Genomic DNA, 25,673 nt, shown 5'->3' with positions numbered 1-25,673 from the left:
TTGTCTTATCTACACATTTTATCCCCTCACTCATTGCTCCCTTTTCCAGACTATTAATAAATAATTTAAATACAGGTGCCAGTACAGATGCCTGGGAAATCCCACTAGATAAATTATTAGCAAGCTTAGATGGAATTCAAAATCAAGAAACAACCATGTGTCTGAAAGACATTAAAAAAATGGTCAAGATTTGAGGAAACTACAGCATTGGAGGTTGAAAATCTGATAAAAAATTTGAATCCAGCAAAACCATCCAATAGATTCCATTCCCATTACAGCTTTGAAACCCATTGTACAGATAATCGCCCCAAGCATCGCATTCATTATCAATAAATCATTAAATGAAGGTTATCTCCCAGATATATTAAAAGGTGCTATTATTAGACCCATCCTAAAACAAAAAAAGTTGGACCCATTTGTGCTAAACAATTACAGACCAATATCAAATTTATCCTTTCTTTCCAAACTAATCGAAAAAGTAGTGCAAAAAACAGTTAACAGAACATCTTGAAATAAACAGCATTCTCTATCCATCACAGTTCAGCTTTAGGTGACATTTTTAGCATGGAAAATTCGCTACTTTCGCTGACATCACAGTATTAAGAGGATTTGACAGTGGCCAAACGTATCTCTTAATTCTATTAGATCTCTCAGCAGCTTTTGATACTGTAAACCATAATATATTACTTCATAGACTATCGAAAATATTTTTAATTGAAAACACACTGCAATGATTTGCATCCTACTTAAACAACCAATCTTATCAAGTGCAAATTAATAATATATTATCAGATAAAATAGAGCTTAACACAGGAGTTCCACAGGGATCGGCCCTCTCAGTCACGCTATTTAATATATATATGTTGCCCCTTTGTCTCTTATTAGTTGGATTAGATCTGATCCATTATCTATATGCTGCTGATATTCAGATAATTCTGCCAGTACATGATACAATTGAAAAAATGTATGAATTCACTGCAATGTATCTGAAAATCATTAAACAACTTCTCACGCAAATGAAGCTGGTCTAAAACATCGACAAGTCAAATTATTCTCTTAGAGAGAAAAGCCTCAATCAGGAGCCAAAGAACAATAACACTGCAGGATAACATCACATTCATATTAGCTGAATACATATGAGACCTAGGAGTTATCATTGATCCAGAATTGTGCCTTAAGAAACACATCACAACTAAAGTACATGATGGATATGCAAAATTAATGCTGCTTAAACGACTAAAACCTTTACTATCACATAACTATTTTAGAACAGTCCTGCAATCCCTGATTTTTGCAAGAAGAGACTATTGTAACTCATTACTCCTATGCCTCCCGGCCTCTACTATTCGACCAATTCAAGTCTTGCAGAATGCGGCTACAAGAATCTTAACAGGCAGTAGAAAAAGAGATCATATTACTCCTATTCTTGTAGCTCTGCACTGGCTACCCATTGAATCCCGTATCCAATTCAAAACACTTTGCACACTACACAAACTAATATATGCAGAGCAAGTGGACTGGCTTAACGCAGCAATTAGGCTTCATGTGCCCCAAAGAAATCTAAGGTCCGCCAACAAAGGCCTACTTTCAATACCTGCAGTACACTGTGTCGCTTGCAGGGCCAAAATTATGAAATGCGCTACCGATAAATTTGAGATTGCAAGCTATTAAGAAGTTCAAACAAGATCTAAAAACTTGGCTGTTTGAAAAGGCGTATTCGGCTGGAAAATGAGATAGCACTTAAATCTTAACTCTTTTTATTTCTTTTAATCATTTTACTTGTTTTATCTCTTATCCTTTTACATTAATTGTTGTTCTTTTATTCCTATTATTGTTAGTTTGGGTTTTAACTGTTTATTAACTCTGTATGTTTTATCTTGAGTATCGGTATAGTAAAAAGTTAAAATAAAAATAAAATAAATAAATAAATAAATCCTATGTATTTTAAAAATTTGTAAACCATTGTGATAGCTCACCTTAATGACGGTATAGAAAAATCTGATAAAGAATGAAAGAAAGTGAAAACTGAGTCCTACTCGGTTTCCTATACTTTAAGTTAGCAATCCAAAATAGGACATTGCCTCCTACCCCAGGACTATAATTTCCTGAGGAGTCTCATGAGGGACTGTTCTGTCCCCAGCAGTGGGTACATGTATCTATATATATATTGTAGTTTAACTGTGTTTAATGCAGTCCTCTCTTAGCACTGTGTGTAACCTAGGATAAAAAGATGTGAGCCTTTATCTTTAAGAGGCCCCCCCCCCTCCTCTTTCTCTCACTATTGGAAAGGCTTGAATGCTTCTCAATCTAACTTGAGTCTTTCTAGGTGCCCTACAGGCTCAAGGGACTGCCCTTCATGTTTTCCCTTTGTTAATTGTTTCTTAGGCTCGCTGCCTAAGATGATTAATGATTTCAAACTTAAAGAATCTTTGTCTTGAGGACTGATTGGAGAGAAAGTCAGCTGCCTGAATGGGAAAAGGCACAGAGGTGTGCCCTCATTCAGAACAGGGACTTTATCAAATACCTTCAGAAACTCCAAATACACTCTATGAAATGGCTCGTCATTATCCACGTTTATTAACCCCTTCAAAGAATTCTAACAGATTGACATAAATATACAAACATGATAGCAGACAAAAATCATTTTGGCCATCTAGTCTGCCCATTCACAGCAACTATTCAGCTTTACAATCCCTATCACTCAGAGATCCCCTGTATTTGTTCCATACTTGTTTAAATTTGAGTACTGTCCTTGTTGCCACCACTTCCTTGGGAGACCATTCCATGCATCCATTACACCCTCTGAAAGAAATATTTCCTAAGATTACTCTTGAATTACCCCTTTTCTCATGACCCCTTGGTCCACAGCCTCCTTTCTCTTAAAGTGAGGGCTCTCTCCTGTGCATTAATATTTTGGACATATTTAAGGGAGTCATGGGCCCAACTTAAAACTCTCCTTCGACTTCGTCGTGGAATGACGGTCCTTCCAAGAGCACTTACAATGGTACTAGATAAGTTGATCTTTGCCAGATCTATGATATTCTGTGGGAGCTCCCCCTCTCCCTCCAACTCTGAGGTTCGAGACAAGGCATCTACTCGGACATTTTTAGATGCCGGTCGATAGCGAAGTACAAAGTTGAACCGATTGAAGAAGAGGGACCAGCGAGCTTGCCTGGGGTTTAGGTGCTGAGCTTGACACAGGAACTCTATGATCCGTATAAACTGTGATAGGATGACTGGCTCCCTCTAGCCATTGCCTCCATTCCTCGAAGGCTAGCTTGATTGCTAGAAGTTCCTTGTCTCCTATGCTGTAGTTACATTCAGCCGTAGAGAACTTCTTGGAGAAGTAAGAGCAAGGCAGTAGTCTCCCTGTACTGGAGCTTTGGCTGAGCACCACACCTACCGCTATGTTGGAGGCATCCACCTCCACAGTAAATGGGCGGAGCGGATCTGGATGGTGTAAACATGTCTCCAGTAAGAAGGCCTCTTTAAGATCTTCAAAGGCCTGGCAGGAGCCACTTTAAGTGAATATTGAGGGATGAAGTATCTATAAAAATTCGCAAATCCAAGAAATTGTTGCAGGGCTTTTAATCCCTTGGGATGGGGCCAATCTTTAATGGCAGATACCTTTTCAGGGTCCATATGGAATCCCGTCGCTGAAACAATGTATCCTAGAAAAGGAAGAGACTCCCGCTCAAACATGCACTTCTCGAGCTTTGCGTACAGATGATTGTCCTTGAGAACCTGTAGTACTTGTTTAACATGTTGGCGATGAGACTTCAAGTCTCGGGAGTAAATCAGAACGTCATCTAGATACACTATAACTGAAGAGTATAACATCTCGCGAAGCACTTCATTCATCAAGTGCTGGAAGACTGCTGCGGCGTTGCATAGTCCGAATGGCATTACTAGATATTCGTAATGCCCGATCCGAGTGTTGAAGGCAGTCTTCCATTCATCTCCGGGTCGGATTTGGACCAGATTGTACACACCACGCAGATCAAGTTTAGTGAAGATCTTAGCTCCTTGTAATCTATCCAGGAGTTCAGGGATCAACGGAAGAGGATAGCAATACCTCTTGGTAATGGCATTTAGACCTCTGTAATCAATGCAAGGTCTCAGGGAGCCATCCTTCTTCCCTACAAAGAAGAATCCCGCCCCTGCTGGAGACTTGGAGGGTCTGATGAACCCTCTAGCGAGGTTCTCGGCAATGTACTCTGACATAGCTCGTGTCTCAGGTAGGGATAAGGGATAAACCCTTCCTCGGGGTGGCGTAGTTCCGGGTAATAGTTCTATGGCACAGTCAAAAGGACGATGTTGTGGTAAGATCTCTGCCTTTTTCTTGGAGAATACTTCTGCAAACTCTGTGTAAGGTGCAGGAGGCAGGACGGAAGTGTTCAGCAACATCACACGTGGAGCGCATGAGGCTTTGAGGCAATTAGTGAAACAGAAGGAGCTCCACTGCGCGACCTGTAAAGTATCCCAATGAATCACCGGGGAATGTTGCTGCAGCCACGGAAGTCCTAGTACAACGAGGTATACTGCTCTTTCCAGTATCAAGAAAGAGATCTCCTCAGTATGCAAGACTCCGGTACAGAGGGTAAGAGGAACCGTAGAGGTTGAGATACTTCCAGGAAGAACTGTTCCTTGAATAGAGGTGATCCGTAGCGGGGGAACACGAGGAAGAGTAGGGATCCGCAGCTGTTGCACCAAATCAGAGAGAATGAAATTCCCACCTGCACCAGAGTCAATGAAGGCAAGGGTCTCAAAAGAACCTCCTGGGTATTCCAGGGTGACAGGTACGGTACATTGAGGAGCAGAATTAACACAGCCTAGGAATAGCTCCCCAGTAAAGCCTAGGCTTTGGTGTTTTCCGGACGCTCCTTACATTGGGCTAGAAAGTGGCCCTTGCTGCCACCATATAGGCATAGCCCTAAAGCTAGACGACGTCGCCTCTCTTCCGCAGTTAAGGAGGTACGCCCTAACTGCATGGGTTCCTCCGTCATCGCTTCAGAGTGCGCTGCAACAGAACTTGTTGGAGACGTCATGGGTCTGGAAAAAGCGGGCGCCAAAGGAACCATCCGACGAGGCGGTCGTCCCTCTCTCGTTCTTTGCTGAAGGCAACGGTCAATTCACCTGGCCAAGTCGATTACTCCATTGAGTTTGTCTGGGATATCCCTTGCAGCTAGCTCGTCCTTGATCCGAGCTGATAGGCCTTCCAGGAAAACTCCTCGCAGACTATCATCACGCCATCCTACCTCCAGTGCGAGGGTGCGGAACTCTATTGCATAGTCTGCCAAGGAATGGGATCCTTGGCGTAGCTGCAAGAGTTCAGAGGTGGCGGTAGCCATGCATGCGGGTTCATCGAAAGCTTGTTTAAAGTTTACCACAAACTGTGGCAAATTATTCAACATGGGGTCGCTCCGCTCCCACATAGGAGAGGCCCCAACTTAGCGCCTTCCCATCCAATAAGGAGAGGATATAAGCCACCTTGACAGAGTCGGTAGGAAACTGACTTGGTAGAAGAGAGAACCGTATGTCACATTGGTTCAAAAACCCCCGACAGATCCCCGCTGAGAAGAAGAGGCCGGGTGGTGGATTGGAGTCAGAGGATCAGACAGATGCTTCACCCTGGAAGTCCGAGATCCCCCCAGGAGGAGCTGGGACTTAGGCGGCTTCCTTCAGACGACAAGCTGATGTAGGAGACTTCACCCTAAGTCCGAGATCCCTCCAGGAGGAGCCCGAGAGGTTCCAGACCGCTGGGACTTAGGTGAATACCTTGGGACGAAGAGCAGCAGTGAAGTCGGACCAGGATCTGGACAGGCGGCAACCAGGAACACGAGTAGACAAGCCGGAGTCAAACCAGGAAGCAATCCGAAGGTAGGGTAGGCTGGCACCTGAAACAGCGGGCTGAAGCAGGAGTGGAGCTGGAGCTGGAAGGATCCAAGACCCGGAGAGCCAGCAGGACTGGAAGCAGGAACACAGAGAGAACTGGAGCAGGATCTGAAGCAGGAATGGAAGAGAAGGCAGGAACATGCAGGAACAAGCAACTCTCTACTCACCAGGAGTCGACCACGTTGCAAGGCAGGGATCCTCGGTCAGACGCCGGGTTTAAATCCCTGCCGGCGTCCGACATCACAATTGTGGGCTGGCCGCGGTTTCGTGCCACATGCCCTTTAAAAGGGTTTATTTTATTTATTTATTTAAAAGCTTTTCTATACCATCATTAAGTTAGGTACCATCATAACGGTTTACAATAAGGCACAAATATTAATATTGGAAACAGAAAATAAATTCTAGTGCTAAACAAGTGCCAAGACTTTACGGTAACGTAGCTCATAAAAATATACATAATTGGAGTTGTTATATCAGGTCCATTCTTTATTGTAACAGATTTTAAAATCTAGAGCTTATACAGACTTAAAAACAAATGTAGAATATACACCCGTGTAGCTTGGGGTAGTGTGCTTGAGTGTTCTGCAGATCGCTTTTCTTTTTTCCTGTGTTCTACTCTCCTTTCTCTTTGTTGTAAGCTTGTTTAAATAACCATGTTTTAAATTGTTTTCTGAAGGTTTTGATGTCTCTTTGTAAGCGGATCTCGACAAGCATGGCGTTCCATAGCATAGGACCTGCTAAGGAAAGCGCTCTTTCCCTGACTTGGGTTAGTTTAGCTGTTTTAATTGAGGGGATGGTCAGTAAAGCTTTATTTGCTGATCTCAGGTTTCTGTTAGGGATGTGAACGCGTAGGGCTGTATTCAACCATTCAGCTTTTTCATTATGTATTAATTTATGTATGGTACATAGGGTTTTATAATGTATTCTTTGCTCAATGGGTAGCCAGTGTAATTCCATTAGGGTTTCAGTGATGTGGTCTCTTTTACTTTTACCAGTCAGAATTCTAGCAGCCGTGTTTTGCATTATTTGGCGTGGTCTAATTGTTGTGTATGGTAATCCAAGAAGGAGGGCATTACAGTAGTCAGTGCTAGCGAAAATTAGAGCTTGTAACACTGAACGGAAGTTATTTGTAGTAAGTAGAGCTTTTAGTCTTCTAAGGGTCATGAGTTCGGCATATCCTTCCCTTACTTTTAATGATATGTGTTGTTTTAGGTTAAGTTCTGTGTCAATTATCACTCCAAGGTTTCTCACTTTCTCTGTAAGTTTAATTTTTTGGTTGTTTTTGAGTATGATAGGGTTTTGGATGATTTCAATGTTTTTGCATTCCAAAAGTAGGTATTCTGTTTTCTCTATGTTAATCACTAATTCCATCTGGTTCAGTAATTGTTTGATGATATCCAGATACATGTTTGCTATGTTCAGTGTCTTTTCAATTGTCATCAATGGGTAAGATTAACTGAATATCATCAGCATAAATGTAGTGCGAGATGCTTAGACCCGCTAGTAGGTGACATAATGGTAGTAAGTATTTGTTAAATAGGGTGGCCGATAATGCTGATCCCTGAGGGGTCTCGAAAGTTCATCACCTGGAGTGTGGCTGGCTTAGGTTCTCCAATAAAAAGAGAGAAAGTGCTTTTCTGCTTACAACTGAAACATTGTCAAATAGTTTTTCTACAGGAGACCCGTATGGTAGCTAAAGAACATGAAAAAGTAAGGAGACGATGGGTGGCACAAGTTTTCGCTGCACAGGGAACATCTAAAAGAGAGAAAGTGCTTTTCTGCTTACAACTGAAACATTGTCAAATAGTTTTTCTACAGGAGACCCGTATGGTAGCTAAAGAACATGAAAAAGTAAGGAGACGATGGGTGGCACAAGTTTTCGCTGCACAGGGAACATCTAAAAGATGTGGAGTGGCCACTTTATTACACAATTCAGTGTTTCAGGTATCCCGCGCATGTGCAGACCCCCAGGGCCGTTACATTCTTATGTCTAAGTCGTTATTCCCAAAGCTTAAGAGTTCAGCTATAAATCAGATAGTAATTTCAGACCATGGACAATTGATCTGTGAACTGGACCCCCCTGATTCATTTGGGAGATAGACCAGAGTGGAGGCCGTCGAGATGGTTGTCTCAAGATAAGCGGAAGGATTATGAAAGTAACAACCGTCTTCATTTAGATGACCCTATCATACTGGGAGATGGCAAAGGCGATATTAAGAGGGGATATAATTAGTTATACTGCATGTAAGAGGAAGGAACCGGGTAAGGATATATTACATCTGACAGATACTGGAGAAATTACTTACCTGATAATTTCGTTTTCCTTAGTGTAGACAGATGGACTCAGGATCAATGGGTATAACGTACTCCTGCTAGCAGTTGGAGATGGATCAGATTTCAATCTGATGTCAGCCCCTAGTACATATACCCCTGCAGGACGTGCAGCTCTTCAGTATTCTCCTCGAAAAGCATTGTGGATATATGTGTGACTGACTGATTGATTAACTTAATAATTTGGTTAACTTGAATAACTTCATAACTTGGTTAAACGATTAACTTGAACTGGTTGATTGACTATAGCTGGAGACTGCCAGTGTACTCAACTGGAAAGCGTCGACACCTGGCAGGGTGGGTGCCCTAGGTAAATGAAAACATGGCTTACCCTTGAATTATTTGAAAAACCATGCGTAACGGCAGCCAAGGATGGGATGCTGAGTCCATCTGTCTACACTAAGGAAAACGAAATTATCAGGTAAGTAATTTCTCCATTTCCTAGCGTGTAGCAGATGGACTCAGGACCAATGGGATGTATAAAAGCTACTCCCGAAAGGGGTGGGAGGCTGCCTGTGACCCACTTAGTATTGCCCTTGCAAATGCCGTGTCCTCCCGAGCCTGAACGTCCAGACGGAAGAATCTGGAGAAAGTATGGATGGAGGACCATGTAGCAGCCCTGCAGATCTCGGCAGGTGACAGCATTCTAGTTTCTGCCCAGGATACTGCCTGGGCTCTCGTAGAATGGGCCTTGACCTGTAGAGGTGGTGGCTTGCCAGCTTCTACGTGGGCCGCCTTGATGACTTCCTTGATCCAGCGGGCGATGGTTGCCCGCGAGGCCACTTCCCCTTGTCTCTGTCCACTGTGAAGGACGAAGAGGTGGTCCATTCTTCGTACGGGTTCCGACATTTCCAGGTATCTGGATAGGAGACAGCCGATGTTGAGGTGGCGTAGACTACGGGCTTCTTCCGAATTCTTCAAGTCATCCGTCGTTGGTAGCGAGATGGTCTGGTTGAGGTGGAAGTGTGAGACCACTTTGGGGAGGAAGGAGGGAACCGTGTGTAGCTGGATGGACCCCTGGGTGAGCCTGAGGAAAGGCTCAAGGCAGGACAGTGCTTGTAGTACTGAGATGCGACAGGCTGAACACACTGCCAGCAAAAACACAATCTTTAAGGTTAACAGGTGGAGGGACAGGCCTCGGAGTGGTCTGAAGGCGGGTCCCACTAGGAATTCCAAAACGAGATTGAGATTCCACAGAGGCACCGGCCACTTTAGTGGTGGGCGAATGTCTGATTCCTTTCAGGAAGCATGACACGTCCAGGTGAGAAGCTATGCTGTTGCCCTCGCTCTTGGAGCTGTAGCATGACAATGCGGCCACCTGTACCTTGATGGAGTTGAGGGACAGAACCTTCTGTAGTCCATTCTGTAAGAATTTCCGGATCACGGGAACTTTAAATGAGTGTGGCTTGATGTTGTAGTCTTCGCACCAGGCTTCAAATACTCTCCAGATCCTTATGTACGTTAATGATGTGGAGAACTTGTGTGCTCTCCTGGATCCAGACTCTCCCTGCTTAGAAAGTCTGCTCTTACATTATCTTTTCCTGCAATTTGCGAGGCTGAGATCATTTGTAGATGTATTTCTGCCCATTCCATAAGGAGATCTATCTCCTTTGATATTTGCTGGCTTTTGGTTCCACCCTGGCGGTTGATGTAGGCTACCACTGTTGTGTTGTCCAACCTTACACGAACCACTTGACCCTGGAGTATATGGCTGAATTTTAGACATGCTAATCTGACTGCCCGGGCTTCCAGGTGGTTTATGTACCACAGAACCTCTTCCTTGGTCTAATGCCCCAGGGCCGTCATTTCCTGACAGTGAGCTCCCCGGTCCTGAAGGCTCACATCTGTTGTGAGGACCAGCCAGTTCAAAGGGGACAGGGGTACACCCCTGTCCAGATGAGCTTCCTGCAGCCACCACTGGAGCCGATTTGCTTCCACTTACTTCTATCAGCAAGTGGAGGCAAATCGAATAGTCGAGAAAATGGGTTCCAACATGACAGCAGGGAGCGTTGAAGTGGTTGCATGTGTGTTCCCTCACCCACGGTGCTACTTCCAGGGTTGCCGCCATCAAACAGAGCACTTAAAGATAACTCCACACCATCAGGTGCATTGTGTTCATCAACAGTTGCACTTAGGACATCAACTTTCTTATCCGCATGGTTGGTAGGAAGGCCTTGCCCTGCTTGGTGTCGAACCAGACTCTCAGATATTCCAAGGACTGGGAGGGTTTGAGACTGCTTTTGTCCAGGTTTATGACCCAACCGAGGTCCTGAAGCAAGGAGGTCACTGTTGATCAACCAGTCCAAGTACGGGTGCACCAGGATTCCCTCTTTTCTCAACACTGCTGTTACGACCACCATAATCTTGGAAAATGTTCTGGGGCAGTGTACAGAACAAAGGGTAGTGCCTGGAACTGTTAATGGTGACCCAGTACCGCAAAGCATAGGAAACTATGTTCTTGCCAGACTGGAATATGTAGGTAGGCCTCGGATAGGTCCAGGGAGGTTAAGAACTCTCCTGATGGTACGGCATGGAACGTAGAGTTTCCATGCAGAAATGAATCACTCATAGATGTTGGTTGATGCTCTTGTGGTCCAGGATGAGGAGAAAGGAACCTTTCTTCTTGGGTACGATGAAATAGATGGATACCCCGTATTTTCCTGGGGCGCAGGTACTGGGATTATAGCCCTCATCCTGAGAAGCCTTAACAGGGTAGACTCCACTGCCTGCTTCTTGTGCTGGGAGTGGCAATAAGATATCATGAATATGTCCAGAGGAGTGCTGCAAAATTCCAGTGCATATCCTTCTCATATGATCTCCAGTACCCATTTGTCCGAAGTGATTTCGACCCACCTGTGGTAGAAGAGGGATAGTCGACCCCCTATCTCCTCTTTCCAAGGGTGGGTCGGCAAAACTTCATTGGGGGATTCGGGACGAACCTGAACCCGATCCTGACCCTCTCTTGGGCAGCCACCTCAGAAAGGACTGAGACCTCACAAAGGACAGAGACCTGTGAAATGTCGAGTTTCTGTAGGGGCGAAAGCGTTGGGAGCCCCTGGATCAACCCCTCATGGGAGAAGAGAGCTGTAACTGCTTTATCTTATTTTCTGGTAGCCGGGGTACTGGAGATTTGCCCCATTTACTGGCCAGCTTTTACAATTTGCTTCCGAAAAGGAGTGATTCTTTAAAGGGCATCTTTGTGAGATTTGCCTTGAAGGTTACATCTGCTGACCAATTCCACAGCCATAGCTGTCTTCTGGCCGCCACCACTGAGGCCACTCCTCTGGCTGAGGTAGGGACTAGGTCCAAGCTCGCATCAGCTAAAAAGGCGGTGGTGGGTTCCATAACCGCTCTGGAATTCTCCCCCAAGTCAACCACCTCCCAAAAAAGGAGCAGGTACAAAGGAGCTGCCAGGGCACAGCAAGAAGCAATCTGTAAAGTCATTGTTACTGCGTCAAAAACTTGTTTAAGGATGGACTCCCATCCACCTATCATGTGCATCTTAGAGACGGCACAGACCAGACACGCTGGTCTGTGTCACAAACACAAATGTTCTCTTGCTGCCAGATCCAGTGGGTATAGAGCTTCTAACGCTCGTCCACTTTTAAAACTTGCTTCTGGGGCATCCCATTCCAGGTCAACCAAATCATGGATGGCTTCCAATACTGGAAAGTAGCAAGAGTCTTTCCATAGGAAAATCAGAATGGGATTCTTCTTTGGTTCTGTCAGAGTCTGCCCCAGGACTGCCAGCATCTTCAGAGTCTGGGAAACCAGGGCCAGCAATTCATCTCTATGGAAACACCGTAACATGATCTGATACAGTTTTAAACCGGGGGGGGGGATTTCCCCATCTTCCAAGGAATCTGGATCCTCTTCTTCCTCCATGCTGTCCAGGTCCCTGCCAGGGATACCTTTGGTGAGTCGAGGCATGCCTCAAGGTCTGCCGATAGGACTGGGGGAGGGAGGGCATACCAGCTGAGGTTCCATCCGGACAGGAGCAAGTGAGGTAGCAGACTGTGCCTGTACGAAGACTTGAAGGCCTTAAAAGAATTCCACTCAAGAGAAGGCGGCAGGGTCCATTCCTAGCCCAGGAGGTACTGAGGTAGGTGCAACTAAATTTCCCTCTCCCATGAATGACCTAATCCCAGGGTTACTCAGATTCAAGGTGCTTCCGGTTAAGGCTGTGGCTGACCCAGCCTCTGAATGGAAGGAGCCGGGCTTAGCAAAGTCCGGGGAGGCCAATTCTCCCTGAGTTTCCTCACAGTGCTGACATAAGCAAGAATCCAGGTCAGACTGTGCAACCCTAATATGACAAGCGGCACTTATGTTTCTTTGCTGCTGGAGCCATTGCATGTTTAGCCGGCTCGCGCTTAAAATTGTGCACACAGATTTCGGGTGCCTATGCGGGCCGCAGCGAGGCGCACGCATAGTCCGTGTGCCTGGCTTTATTTACATTCTGTACCTAGTAATTTGCGCGCGTATGTGCGTGCATGTTATGTGCACAGCGCGTGCGCAGCTTTATGTGCACAGCGCCAACACACACTGCGCATACCAAAGCTCTATGGTGGGCAATACATGCACAAAAAAGCGTGCAAAATGGCGCCACCATAGCCTACCACACGTTGTACCGACCAAGCCTAAAGCAGGGCCTAGCCCGCCAAGGGGCCGCTCAACCAGCTCGGAAGCCCACATCCCCTTACCCCAACAGGATTGGGAACAGGAATGACGTCAGTACGGTGCGTCGAGCAAGGGGATCGGAGGAAGTCTTACCGAAACCCCTCTAATGTTTCTAAATCAGGAGGAAATCCTCTGCTTTTTTTTTTTTTTTTTTACTTACCTGGACTCAGCACTTACTGGCTGAGCACAAAGATGGTCTCCAGCTTGGGAGGGGGGTGGGGGAGAGAAGGCTTTGGCCATCACTGCCATGCTTGGCTTCCTGCACCCGCTGCCTTTTAGCTGCTTCAGCAGCAAAGTCCATGCCAGGAACCAGCTACCAGACCAAGGAACACCTCTGAGGGATCTTGGAAATCACCTCAGGAATTCTCAACTGAGGAAGGGATCTTTACGTATCACCAGAGGAGAGCGGGGCTCAATTTTTTCTCCAAGTTTAAAGTACAATTTCTTCTTCCAAAAGGTACAACAATCCCAAAGGGAAAGCATGTCCACATCTCCTGGAGATGGAAAAATACTGAAGGTCTGAGGTCTCTGCAGGGGTGTATCTAGGGTGACGTCAGCTTTGAAACCTAACTCAGTTTCCATCTACTGGCAAGGGAGCATAAATCCAACTGGTCCCGAGTCCACCTGGCTACACGCTAGGAAACACAAATTACCTCCCTCCTGATAAAACCATGCTGCCTTGGATCCTGTAATCCAACAGAAACACAGAAGTAAAGCATGGCTTCTCTATGCTAAAACGAGATGGGTTCTTCCCCATTAAGTCATGTTTATCTATATGCCCAGTCATTTTGTCCTTAAATATAGCTTCTACCATTTTACCCAGTACCAACATCAGGCTCACTGGTTTCAAGTTTCCAGGACCACTCAGATCCCTTTTTAAATATCGGCATTACACTGGCTATCTTCCAGGCCTTAAGTACAGCAGCAGATTTTAATTAGCAGGAGCACGGCTGCAACTTCATATTTGTGTTCCTTCAGAACTCTGGTGTGATTATTATGCGGTCATCAGAGCCAACTTTCAAAATGATTAGGGGTGCTAAACTCAACACAAATTACCCCTCCCTGGCCACAGTGAAGGAGTTTGCTTAATACCAGGGGGTGCTCAAGCACCCACAGAGCTGGCATCTATGCATCAGGTTCTAGTGATTTGTTACTATTTAGCAGGGCTTCTGCCCTGTCCTTAGAGTTCCCTCTTAAACCAACGTCTGTTGCAAACACTTTGACATGGCCAGAATAAAACCAGACTAAATACAGGGTAAATAAAATCCAAAAGCTTGCAGGAAGCATCGATGCTCATACCCATAGGTCCGTAAATGGAATCCAAGTGGCTGTCAAATATCTGTGTGTTACGAAATGTCTTCATCATGGATCTAAAATCTTCCTATGAAAGCATTTTTCCTGTTCTTGAGCATTATTTGCTCCATCTTCGGAAGGATGCAGGCAAGCAGCACATTTGGGGGCACTGTAGGCTCTTAGAAGATGATTTTCCCTTCGCTGCCACAATGTATTTGACATGTAAAAAGAGAGGACAATGTTTTCAAATGTCCCTTTTCACAGTACTAGTGACTTGTTAGCTTCTACGCCCTGACTGAGGCCTCCCATGTCAAAGTGCAGACCGCCTCGCCTCAGAGTACATCATGGTCTCAGCAGAGCTTTGACAGCACAGAAAATTTTTGGGTTTTTTTGTTTTGTTTTCTGGGGGATTTCTATGTCAACTTACAGGAAACTCAGACAATGCTATTTAAGAAGATCATTTAAAAAACAGCTGTTTCCTAGCCACCACAGGAGCTGGCTTTGGTACTAAAAGCAGCAGATTCCTTTTGTCAGTCAGTGGCCCATGGCCTTCTCTCTAAAATACTTCTGAAGACTTTCCCTCAAGTTTCACAAGCCGTCTTTGTGTTTGACGCTCTTTCAGGGAGAAAAGAGGTACAGAGTAAAGCCAACATGAGCAAGAAGTCCTGATTAGTCTGATATCAGTGACCAGCTGTGCTCCATTCAAGAGGTGAAAAAGTCTTGAGCCCTGACAGGGAAGAAGGCTTGGTTTCACGTTATCACAACCTGCATATAACCCTTGGGGCAGACTGATAGGAAATAAAACTTAGAATGTGCAGCAATATCCTCTTACTTTAACAAGCGAATAGCATGGCTGAAACCATCGCCTTCCACCTGGACTCCTTGATGTGGAATCTCCATGTTAGACAACTACAAACAATAAAAGACATCACATATAAACATATACAAACTTCAATTACAAAGAAGCCTGACTCGAGAACTATATTACAAATAAATTGGTGTTCTGTCAGGTAAAACTATGACTTTCACTTCTCCCTTGTAGAGAGTGCAGGGCTTCCAACTCTTCAAGCTATGTTTCATTGTTTGCCAACACCACAATGCAGCTTTTAGTGGTCAATGATGCCAATTATTGTGCCCATTTCAAGTGCTCATCTGCATTTGAAAATTATACCCCAAGAGGTCGATATTAAAGAGCCATTTAGACAGGTAACATAATAGTTATCTGTCTAAAGGGCTTACCTGGCTATATTTAGCCCATATCCAGCTGAATTCCAGCCGGGTAACTAGATACTCAGCTAGAATTTAGCCAGATAAGAAGGGGGCATTCCAGGGATGAGCAGGAGCATTTCCGGACTGAACAGAGTTAGCCCAAGTTATGCGATATTCAGAGTTCGCTGTTTAACCTATGCGGCTAACTCTGGTCGGGGCCGTAGGGCTGTCCTAAAGTTAGCCAGTCAGAAATAACCAGTTAACTCTAAGACAGTTGGATATAGTCACTGAATATATCCTGCTAGTTAGGTGGATATGTTTATCCGGCTAACTAGCCGAGCCACACAGCAGCTGAAAATGGACTTCAATGTTTCTTAAATGGCTGTAAACCTTCTTCAGTGATTCAGACAAAATCTACCTTTTCTGCAGCTTAAGTACAAATCCTTGGATAATCTTTGTAAAAGGCAGCAGACAATTTTGTCTTTAGTTTATTGCTGCATCCACCCCTTCTTTCCATACTCCTTCCTGCCTTGTTCTACCATTCCCTTCATCTAGCACCCAGCCCCTACAGGCCCACCTCAGTCTTAATATAGGCTATTCACATGCGAGTCCGATGGTCGTGGGCACTGCCACATCAGTACATGATGTGCCTGTTACACTCATGTGGCATGTCTCTGCCATGCCTCTCCTCATCACCCATTCCAGTATTTTTCCAATATGGCCACCAAACCAATTCCTTTGTAGTACTACAGATGGAGGAATCCACTAACGTGAGCTGAGCATTTTAGGGAAAAATAATCAATACAGCCAACAGCAAGAACTGGTGGTCGCACTCTGAGGCCAACAGAGTATTAAAGGAGCAGAGATCACACCAACTCGTAATGTATCAGTTGCAAAAGAAAGGTGTGAGCAAATGATATCAACTGTCGCTTTTTCAAGGGGAGGCAGACATAATGGCGGAAGGCAACAAGCAGTCAAAACAGCATTTACAACTGAAAAAGTGATTTTCTGAAATAAGGCTCATGTCAGGGCTGGGACTTGTTGACAACTGGCATTATTTCTTTAACTTCTCTTAGAAATACTTTCATGTCTACAATAAAGTAATTTTCTCCTCAATTAAAATTTGTGGATGATTGATACCATTTGCTCACACTTTCCTTTTGTGATTGCAACGGACTCCGAGGCCACCAAGACTGCACTAAGGAACCCTGCAAGCCCTTCTCAGCTTCTGAAATCCATCCCAACTTCTAAAGTTCATTTGCCGTCAAGCTGTGCTCCCTTTCTTCCTGTTACAAGTTCCACAACTAAACAGTCCAGATGTTCTCCTCGAACCTCCAGAGATAATATTCTGGAAAAAAAAGATATGAGTTGGTTCCTCTCCTTTCAGTAAAAGCTCAAACCACTGCCAGATGGTAGACGTTTACTCTTCAATTTGGTTTCTAAATCACACTGAAGTCTCCACTTCAGTTCACCATGGCCCATCTACAGCTATCATTATCTAATTCTGGGAGAACTGGCTGCATCTGGCAGTACATAGCTGATACAGAGCACCTCCATTATGAATTAACACCCTAGAATGCTAGTGCACATGTTCTACAATTAAGAAAATCCAAAAATCAAACTTTCATTCACACTTCATGCAGTATTTCACATGGAACAGATCTTATAACCAGGCTAATAGCAGAGAGCAGTACAAAAAGAAACACTGAAGGGTTTGACGTCTGTCTCACGTGGAGCTGGAAGAAAGATTGTGGGCACGCATAGGGCTTTCCCATGTGGTGCCAGGCCCATTGCTTGTATAACTTAGCTAACTGGCTAACCCTGAACTGGAGCAAGAACTCCCAGACAGAAGTGACTGGGTACAGTGGCTCATTGTACTGATGTAGGGGAACACTTACAGATAAGCAATGACCACTAGTTACAACGAGTCATATTGATGGGACTTCTTAGTTAAGGACTCTCCTTCAAATAAAGGAGACGGGAAACACTGAACAACGCCAACTACCGAACACAAGAAAACCTGAGAAATCTCATTTTTTTACTCCCGCCCCCACTTTCTAAAATAACCTGGCAGCTTCCTCTCACTTCGAGCTTCCACCTCAATCAGAACTGGGGTTGAGATCTGCCACTATGAAACAAGGCGGGAATTCCCCTCATATTACTTTAGACCACGTCATATTGCATGGAATGTCCTCGGCCAAGGGCAATTTACCAGCGTTCCTTTCAGAGCCCTTCATCCACAGGCCCTAAATCCAGCCGTGAGCTGCTGTCATTGTCCAGGAATGGCCACCAGGGACACCGACAATGTCAAAAGTCTCAAAGCCATGCGGCCAGGCCCGGATTTAGGCATAAGCAACAGCCTCCAGTGCCGCTGCTGCCTGTGCTTAAATCCAAATCTGCTTCCGTTTCTCTCTTCCTGTGGTGCGTGCTCTTGTTACAGTAAAGAAGATGAAGAAAAATCAGCACAAGGGCTTCAGCAGCAATCTCGTACTGATGGACCCTGTGGGGTCCCGCCCCTCACATGGATTTCCCTGGCAACATGAAGTCCACATGGGAGGAGGGGGTCTGCAGGGACCTGCAGGGTCTATCAGCACTAGAGGGCTGCTGAAGACTGCGTGTTGATTTTCTTCATCTTTCTTGATGCTGCAGCCCAAACCGTGACTTCAAGGTAAGGAGGGACGGGTGTGAGGAAGCTGGGAGGAGGAGGAGGATTTGGGCATGAAAGGATAGTACCCTCTACCCCCCATCCCTCCACAGGAGGAGAGGGAGGATAACTTCCCCTCCCACCACTGCCTTCAGGGCCCCTTAATCTGGCCCTGCATGCAATCTGTGTAAGGGACAGGGCCACTGAGAAACCTGTGGCTCCAGGCCCCAAGATGATTTTCATTTCTGTTGCCCTTGCTGGAAGACAATGCGTGCCTCCGCTTCTGCCAGTCCCAAATTTTGTTTTTGCCAGTCGTGATAGTACCCTGGGCTTGCACATTCCTAGAGCTGGCTCTGAAACTGTTGACTTGCTTCTCAGTTATAGTCCCAAAGATAATCAATGCAAAGTCAAAAATGTAAATTTATTTTTAAAAGGATGATGGAATTGAGCCTCTAAGCAATGAAGATGATTCAGCAGAGCAGAAACTGCAATCACAGGTCATACTGAGGAGACAATCCTGAAAATCTGCTGTCAGGGCCAGCCTGCTGGCTCACTGGCGATACTGTGCACTGCCATGCAGAAGACTGGGCTCCATTCTCTGGGTTGGTTGGGACTGGGGACATTTAATGAACGGATTTAGGATCCAAGCCTGCAGGGCTCTGGAAGATGCCCTGGTCAAGGACTGGACTAAAATAAATTGAGAGGAGATATAAAAGAAAATCAAAATTCCCAGGTAGTTGTGCCAGATCCCAACTCCACTTCTAATTGAGCTGGAAGTCCAAAGGAGCAAGAGGAAACTGTTGAAAGATCTACCTAGGGCAATGAACAGTGCTAAAAGAAAAAGCTCTCAGACCTCGAAGGAGGTGGAAAGGGTCTGAAAACCTGAAGGCCTAAAATGAGAGATAGAGAAGAACTTAAGAACGGCAGGTCCAGGGAGCACAAAATCCCCTGCTTTGAGAATAAAGAATCTTTCCCCCCTGCACTCGACATGGGTGTCTCATATCTGCATCTGAAAATTCTAGGAAGCAGGCAGTGAAAAGCACAGTTTGCCATTTCACAGGAAAGGTTTTTAAAGGGTACACTCCAGTCTCAGAAAGCGTCTCTTACCTCCAGACGAAGTCCTATAAAGGGCATATTTGTGTCGCACATGGCCACCAGGTGAGCCAGCACTTTATTGAAGGCACACATTTCTCCTGATCGCTTGGGCTTCTTGGGCTCTGCAGGACCCTGGTCACCAGACAACTAGAATTCAAGCAAAACATGAGAATAGAAAGAAGAGCCTTTTGGTTTTTAATGGATAAACACAGACAACCTTCAAAGGAATCAAATGGAATAAACAGAGCTGAAGGCAAAGGATTCATTTAACAAACACATATAAAGATTCATGCACAGGGCCAACCCACGGTCAGTATGCTACTAAGCAGCAGATCCATTTCATTCTAAAATTTGCATCCTTTATTGAAAATAGAAACACCAAGACTACTACTAAAATCCAAACCTTGCAGGTTAAGTGTAAGAGCATGTGTGCAGACTCCTGAGGCTTGATGGAATTACATCACAGACTGAGCATTTGTCAAATGATGCTCTGCACGCCCTCTCTGTTTTCTTTTGCTTTCTTCTTAACTGCATTGGCAGCTATCTCCCCTCTATTTCTACTTGCTGCTGGATTTCTTTTGGGTTTGTATCCCTTTTTTAGCTCACCAGTTCCTGCCTTCCTGTTTGCTTAGCTTAAATGCCTGTCCAAGCCGTGCCTAAAACAATGGCTAAGGACTGCAGTATCCTTCTTGGATGGACGTAAAATATCCCATTTGTAAAGATCCCCAGTCACCAATGGACCCTTTTTCCTTCCATTGATTTTTCAGCCATGAATTCAAGTTCTTTATGAGGACAATCCCTTCACTCCCTTGTTGCAGGCAGGCAACCCACCCTTCTGAGGTGCTCACAGATTTTGGCTGTCTGTCCAACAACTCCCCTGCAGCTGCTTAAACTGTTTTTAAACATTATCTCATCCTGAGCCTGGTCATTTGTGTGTGAGTGTACAATATCTAGTTAACCTCTTTCCCTTTTCTCCAGCTAACTTCTGGATTATCTGCCTATTCCTGAAAACTAAAGTATAGGAAAATTGGTTCTTACCTGCTAATTTTCGTTCCTGTAATACCACGGATCAGTCCAGGCTCCTGGGTTTTGCCTCCCCTCCAGCAGATGGAGACAGAAGTTTGAACGGACTCTGCCCTATACCCTGGAGGTGCCACCTAGAGTCTATCAGTATTACACTGTACCCAAGCAGAAAGGTTAAACCATAACTTTCTACCCATAGAACAAAGAATAAAATACAAAGCACTATGCACCATACATAAACTAATACATGATGAAAAAGCAGAGTGGCTAAACACTGCACTACGGGCACACGTACCACCCAGGAACCTTCGTTCAGCAAACAAAGCTCTCTTAACCATTCCCTCAGTCAAGACAGCGAGACTAACCCAGGTAAGAGAAAGGGCATTGTCTTTAGCAGGACTCACACTCTGGAACACAAGGCCTTTGGAGATCAGATTACAGAGAGACCCCAAAACATTCAAGATAAATCTAAAGACATGGCTTTTTAAACAAGCCTTTTATAAAGAGACTGGAGAATAGAAAATACACTGGAATAAACAGAAGAGCACCGGCACACAGCACTATTCTCATAAATGTGCATTACGATATTTTAACAAATTGAGTACACAATGAATGTAATAATATAACTCAGTAAATGTGATTTTTTTGACCTGTAAAAGTACCTTCTAGGTACACCTGGCCAGAACCTACATCACTAAACATTTGTACGTATTTTAATGATTTAATGTAACCGAAACTTAATGGCACCTGTTAGAATGTACTATAGTACGCTTACTCCAAACTTATGTGCCTACATGTAAACCGTTGCGATGGTATATAACTTAGCGACGGTATAGAAAAGACTTTAAATAAATAAACTTCCACTATAACACAACTTGCCCCCAAAGAGCAGAGGGAATGTAAACCTGTAAAGTAACAAATTAAGGGAGGGCATACACTATAAGAACATTTGATAAATTTGCAGAATAACCAATGACCAACTCTCCGTTATCCCCAATGCTGAAATGGGTGGCACTCTGGACTGATCCGTGGTACTACAGGAATGAAAATTAGCAGGTAAGAACCAATTTTCCTTTCCCTGTATATACCCGGATCAGTCCAGACTCCTGGGATGTACCAAAGCTTCCCTAACCGGGATGGGACTGAGAGAGTCCCGCTCGGAGCACACAGGCCCCAAAAGAACCAGGCTCTGGGGCCCAGACATCCAGGCGATAATGCCTGGCAAAAGTGAGAGTAGATTTCCAAGTAGCCACCCAGCAAAATTCCTATGGCGACACCTGTTGACATTCTGCCCACAAGGCCGCTTGCTATCTAGTAGAATGAGCCCGAAGACCAACTGGGATCGGATGGCCCTGAATTAGGTATGCAGAAATAGCTTCATTTAGTCAGCGCGCAATAGTGGCCCTTGAAGCTTTTTGACTCTTCCTGGGGCCACTCCACAGGACAAAAAGATGGTCCAAGAGACGGAAACTGTTCGTAACTTCCAAGTAATGCAACAGCGTTCATTTCACATAAAACTTCCTAAGATCCCTAGACTCAGGAGTTGAAGAATCAAAAGAGGATACCACTTTCGGGAGAAAGGAGGGAACTGTCTGCAAGGAGACTCCTGCCTCTGTAATCTGTAGGAAGGGCTCCCTGCAAGATAAGGCCTGAAGCTCCGATACACGCCTTGTAAGGCAATAGCCATGAGGAAGACCACTTTCAATGTCAGATCCTTCGGAGTCGCTCGCGTCAATGGCTAGAAAGGCATATTACAAAGGGCGCGGAGGACCAGATTCAGCTTCCACGAGGGACAGGGGTTCCGAACCGGAGGACGCAGATGCTTGGCCCCACGAAAAAAACGACCCACATCTGGATGGGATACTAGGGCAAAGCCCTGTACCTTACCTCGAAAACAACCAAGGGCCGCCACCTGGACTCTTAGGGAATTAAAGGCCAACCCCTTAGCTAGCCCTGCCTGTAAAAAGGCCAAAACATCCGCAACTGAAGCCCTGGACAGCTCCATCTCCAGGTCCAGACACCAGGTCTCAAAAATACCTCAAACTCTGACGTTCGCCATGGAGGTAGAAGGCTTGCGAGACTGTAGGAGTGTGGCAATCACTGCATCCGAGTAACCCTTACTCCTCAATCTCCGCCTTTCAAGAGCCATGCCGCTAGACAGAAGCAATCTGCCTCTTGTAAACAAATGGAGCCTTGGTGCAGAAGATTTGGAGACAGATGATACCTCAGAGGTCCGTCCACTGCTAGGTTCACGAGGTATGCAAACCATGGGCGACGCGGCCACTCTGGCACAATAGCACTACTTCGCCCAGATAAGCTTCAATGCAACGCAGGATCTTAACGACCAACGGCCAAGGCAGAAATACTTACAACAGATCGTCCTTTGGCCAGGGAAGGACCAGAGCATCCATGCCCTCCGCTCCTGGTTCCTGTCGCCGACTGAAGAATCAGGGAACCTTGGCATTGCGGTATGTCACCATCAGATCCATGGAGGGCATGTTCCAGTGGTCACATAGCAGACGAAAGGCCTCTTCAGAGAGTTTCCACTCCCCCGGTTCTTCCTGGTCCGGTGGCGGCTGAAAAAATTGGCTTGCACATTGTCCACTCTGGCTATGTGAGAGGCTGCTATCTTGTGCAGGTGCTGCTCTGCCCAGCTGATCAAAAGCTGGGCCTCCATTGCCACTGGTCGACTCTTGGATCCGCCTTGACGATTGATGTAGGCCACCGTCATCGCATTGTTGGAGAGCACTTACTAACATTCCCTTTATCAAGGGAAAGAGGGCCTGCAGAGCTAACCGAACTGCTCTGGTCTCCAACCAATTGATCGACCAGGAAGACTCCGGTCTTGACCACTGACCTTGCACTGCTCTCCTCCGACAAACCGCTCCCCAAACAGAGAGACTCGCATCGTTGGTTACCACTGTCCAAGAGGGAACTTCCAAGTCCACTCCCTGACGCAAATTGTCCAGGAGAAGCCACCAAACAAGACTGGAACGTGCCGAGTCCGTAAGGGGTAGGAGAAGGTGAAACTGTTCGGAGAGTGGATTCCAATGGGAGAGTAATGCTAACTGAAGAGGCCTCATATGCGCAAAGGCCCATGGGACAAGATCGAGAGTGGAAGCCATCGAACCGAGAACCTGTAAATAATGCCAGACTCTGGGACGAGGAATGAATCGCAAAGACTCCACCTGAGTTTGCACCTTGGAAAGTTTCTCCTCAGTAAGGAAAACCTTGCCCAAGAGGGTGTCGAACCAAGCACCCAAAAACTCCAAGGACTGGGAAGGAACTAGATGACTCTTGTCCGGATTGACAACCCAACCCAGCGAGCTCAAACAGTTGTAGGACCCAATGTACTGCCTTCCGGCAAAGGTCCTCCGATTTCACTCGAATCAGCAAGTCGTCCAGATAAGGGAGCACCAGGATACCCTCTCTCCAGAAAGCCGCTGCTACAACCACCATTACTTTGGTGAATACCCTGGGCGCCGTTGCCAAACCGAACGGCAGGGAACAAAATTGAAAGTGATGCCAGAGGGTTGCGAACCGCAGAAACCTTTGATGGTTGGGGTGGATGGCTATGTGCAAATACACCTCAGACACGTCTAGAGACGCCAAGAACTCTCCTCTGTGAATGGATGCTATCACAGAACGAAGAGTTTCCATGCAAAATCAAGGCACCCTTAGAGCCCGATTGACTCTTTTTAAGTCTAGGATTGGACGGAAAGTGCCTTCCTTTTTGGGTACCACGAAGTAAATGGGAGTAGCAACCCCACCTGAGTTCTCCTGCAGGTACTGGTAGTATGGCGCCCAAGTCCTGCAGACATCTTAGGGTGTCACACACAGCCAGACGTTTTTGCTCGTAAGAGCACGGGGAAATCAGGAATCGCTCCCATAGCAGCCGAGCAAAATCTAAAGCATAGCCATGTTCTATTATATTTAGGACCCACTGGTCCGAAGTCAAATTGGTCCACTCCCCTAGAAAAAGGGACAGCCTGCCCCCTATCTTCGGGATGGAGGAGTGAACCAGCCTCATTTAATTGAGCAGACTTGAGCCCTGCATGCCCTTGTGGAGCCCAGTCTCTGCCAGGCCAGCGACCTCGAAAGGACTGATTCCGGGTATGTTGCCGACTGGAACCCTGGCGAGACGAGGATCCGGAGGATCTAGAGGATCAAAAACTGTGATTCCCCCAGAATCTCTATCGCTATGGAAAGGATCTCCTCATCCTGGGCTTATCCTCTGGTAACTTATGGACCTTGTTCTCTCCCAGAGACTTGATCATGTCCTTCAACTCTTGATCGAAGAGCAGCTTTTCCTTAAAGGGCAAGGATCCCAGCTGGGCTTTTGAAAAAACATCCGCGGACCAGTTCCTGAGCCACAGGAATCTGCGGGCAGAGACCGCCGAAACCATAGTCCTGCCCAAAGTACGAAGGAGATCATAAAGCGCAACTGCACTATAAGCGACCGCGGCCATCTGCTGAAGACAGAGAAATACTGACAGACTCTAAGTGGCACCTCAGGGTATAGGGCAGAGTCCGTTCAAACTTCTCTGTCTCCATCTGCTGGAGGGAGTCAAAACCCAGGAGTGTGGACTGATACGGATACGTACAGGGAACTGCAAGGTAAATGTCTTCCCCCTCCCTGTGGTTATTTTGTAACCCCTTCACTATGGCGTCCTCTTAAAAAAAAAGTTTTTTTGGGTGCCTCTGCTATTTCTTGTAAAGTTCTTAATACAGCAGATGCCCTATTCCAGGTGCGCCAGAAGTTGCTTCTGCTTCTTGCACAAGAGCAGGACTTGGTACTCATTGAGGATCCATATTAAGATGGGCCTTCCTCCTTTTTGGAGACTACTGTGGAGGAATAGCCTAGTGGTTAGAGCAGTGGGCTATGAACCAGGGAAACCAGAGTTCAAATCCCACTGCTGCTCCTTGTGACCTTGAGCAAGCCACTTCACCCTCCAGCCTCAGGCACAAACTTAGATTATAAACTCTCTGGGTACAGAGAAATACCTAAAGTACCTGAATGTAATGCACTTTGAAATGCCAAAAATCGAATATAAAAACAGTAGCTCTGGGGATTTATGTCTTTAAACCAGACAGCTGAACACTGATGGGGCTATCTTGAAGCTTTCATAAGGTTTGTCTGCACTGTGGGTCTACAGTATTCAATCACTGTACTAGTCTCCTCATCCTCCACTTATTATATATGTCAATCACAGAAAAACAATATAAATACACATACCAGAGTCTGGTTTTCACACTTGAACCAAGTGCCTTCAATCAGAACACAATCATTATATAAATGAAGAAATGAGGATGGGCAGGAAGTTTAGATGGGGGTGAAAAGCTGTATGCTTACAAAATTTCAAATGCGGACCCCCTACAGAGCCAGAAAACACATCTACCCACAACAGGGCTGGCTCTTCCAATAAGTAAACTAGGTCATCACCTAGAGTGCCAAAATTTAGGGGGCAGCAAAACCTGGAAACCTCCGAGTTCCACCCACCAACTT

General features: G+C 45.6%; 1 protein-coding gene across 1 annotated transcript in view; it reads right to left on the bottom strand.

The window, feature by feature from the left end:
- MED14 (mediator complex subunit 14) overlaps positions 1-25,673 on the bottom strand; it is a 220,875-nt gene that overhangs the window by 91,481 nt on the left and 103,721 nt on the right. Inside the window, 2 exon segments of the mRNA XM_029603149.1 lie at positions 15,029-15,105; positions 19,157-19,291. Of these exon segments, the coding sequence (XP_029459009.1) occupies positions 15,029-15,105; positions 19,157-19,291 (212 nt within the window).

Source organism: Rhinatrema bivittatum, chromosome 5, assembly GCF_901001135.1.
Source record: "Rhinatrema bivittatum chromosome 5, aRhiBiv1.1, whole genome shotgun sequence".
Classification (NCBI taxonomy): Eukaryota; Metazoa; Chordata; class Amphibia; order Gymnophiona; family Rhinatrematidae; genus Rhinatrema; species Rhinatrema bivittatum.
The sequence above is the reverse complement of the archived record's forward strand: the minus strand, read 5'-3'. Positions and strand labels throughout refer to the sequence as shown.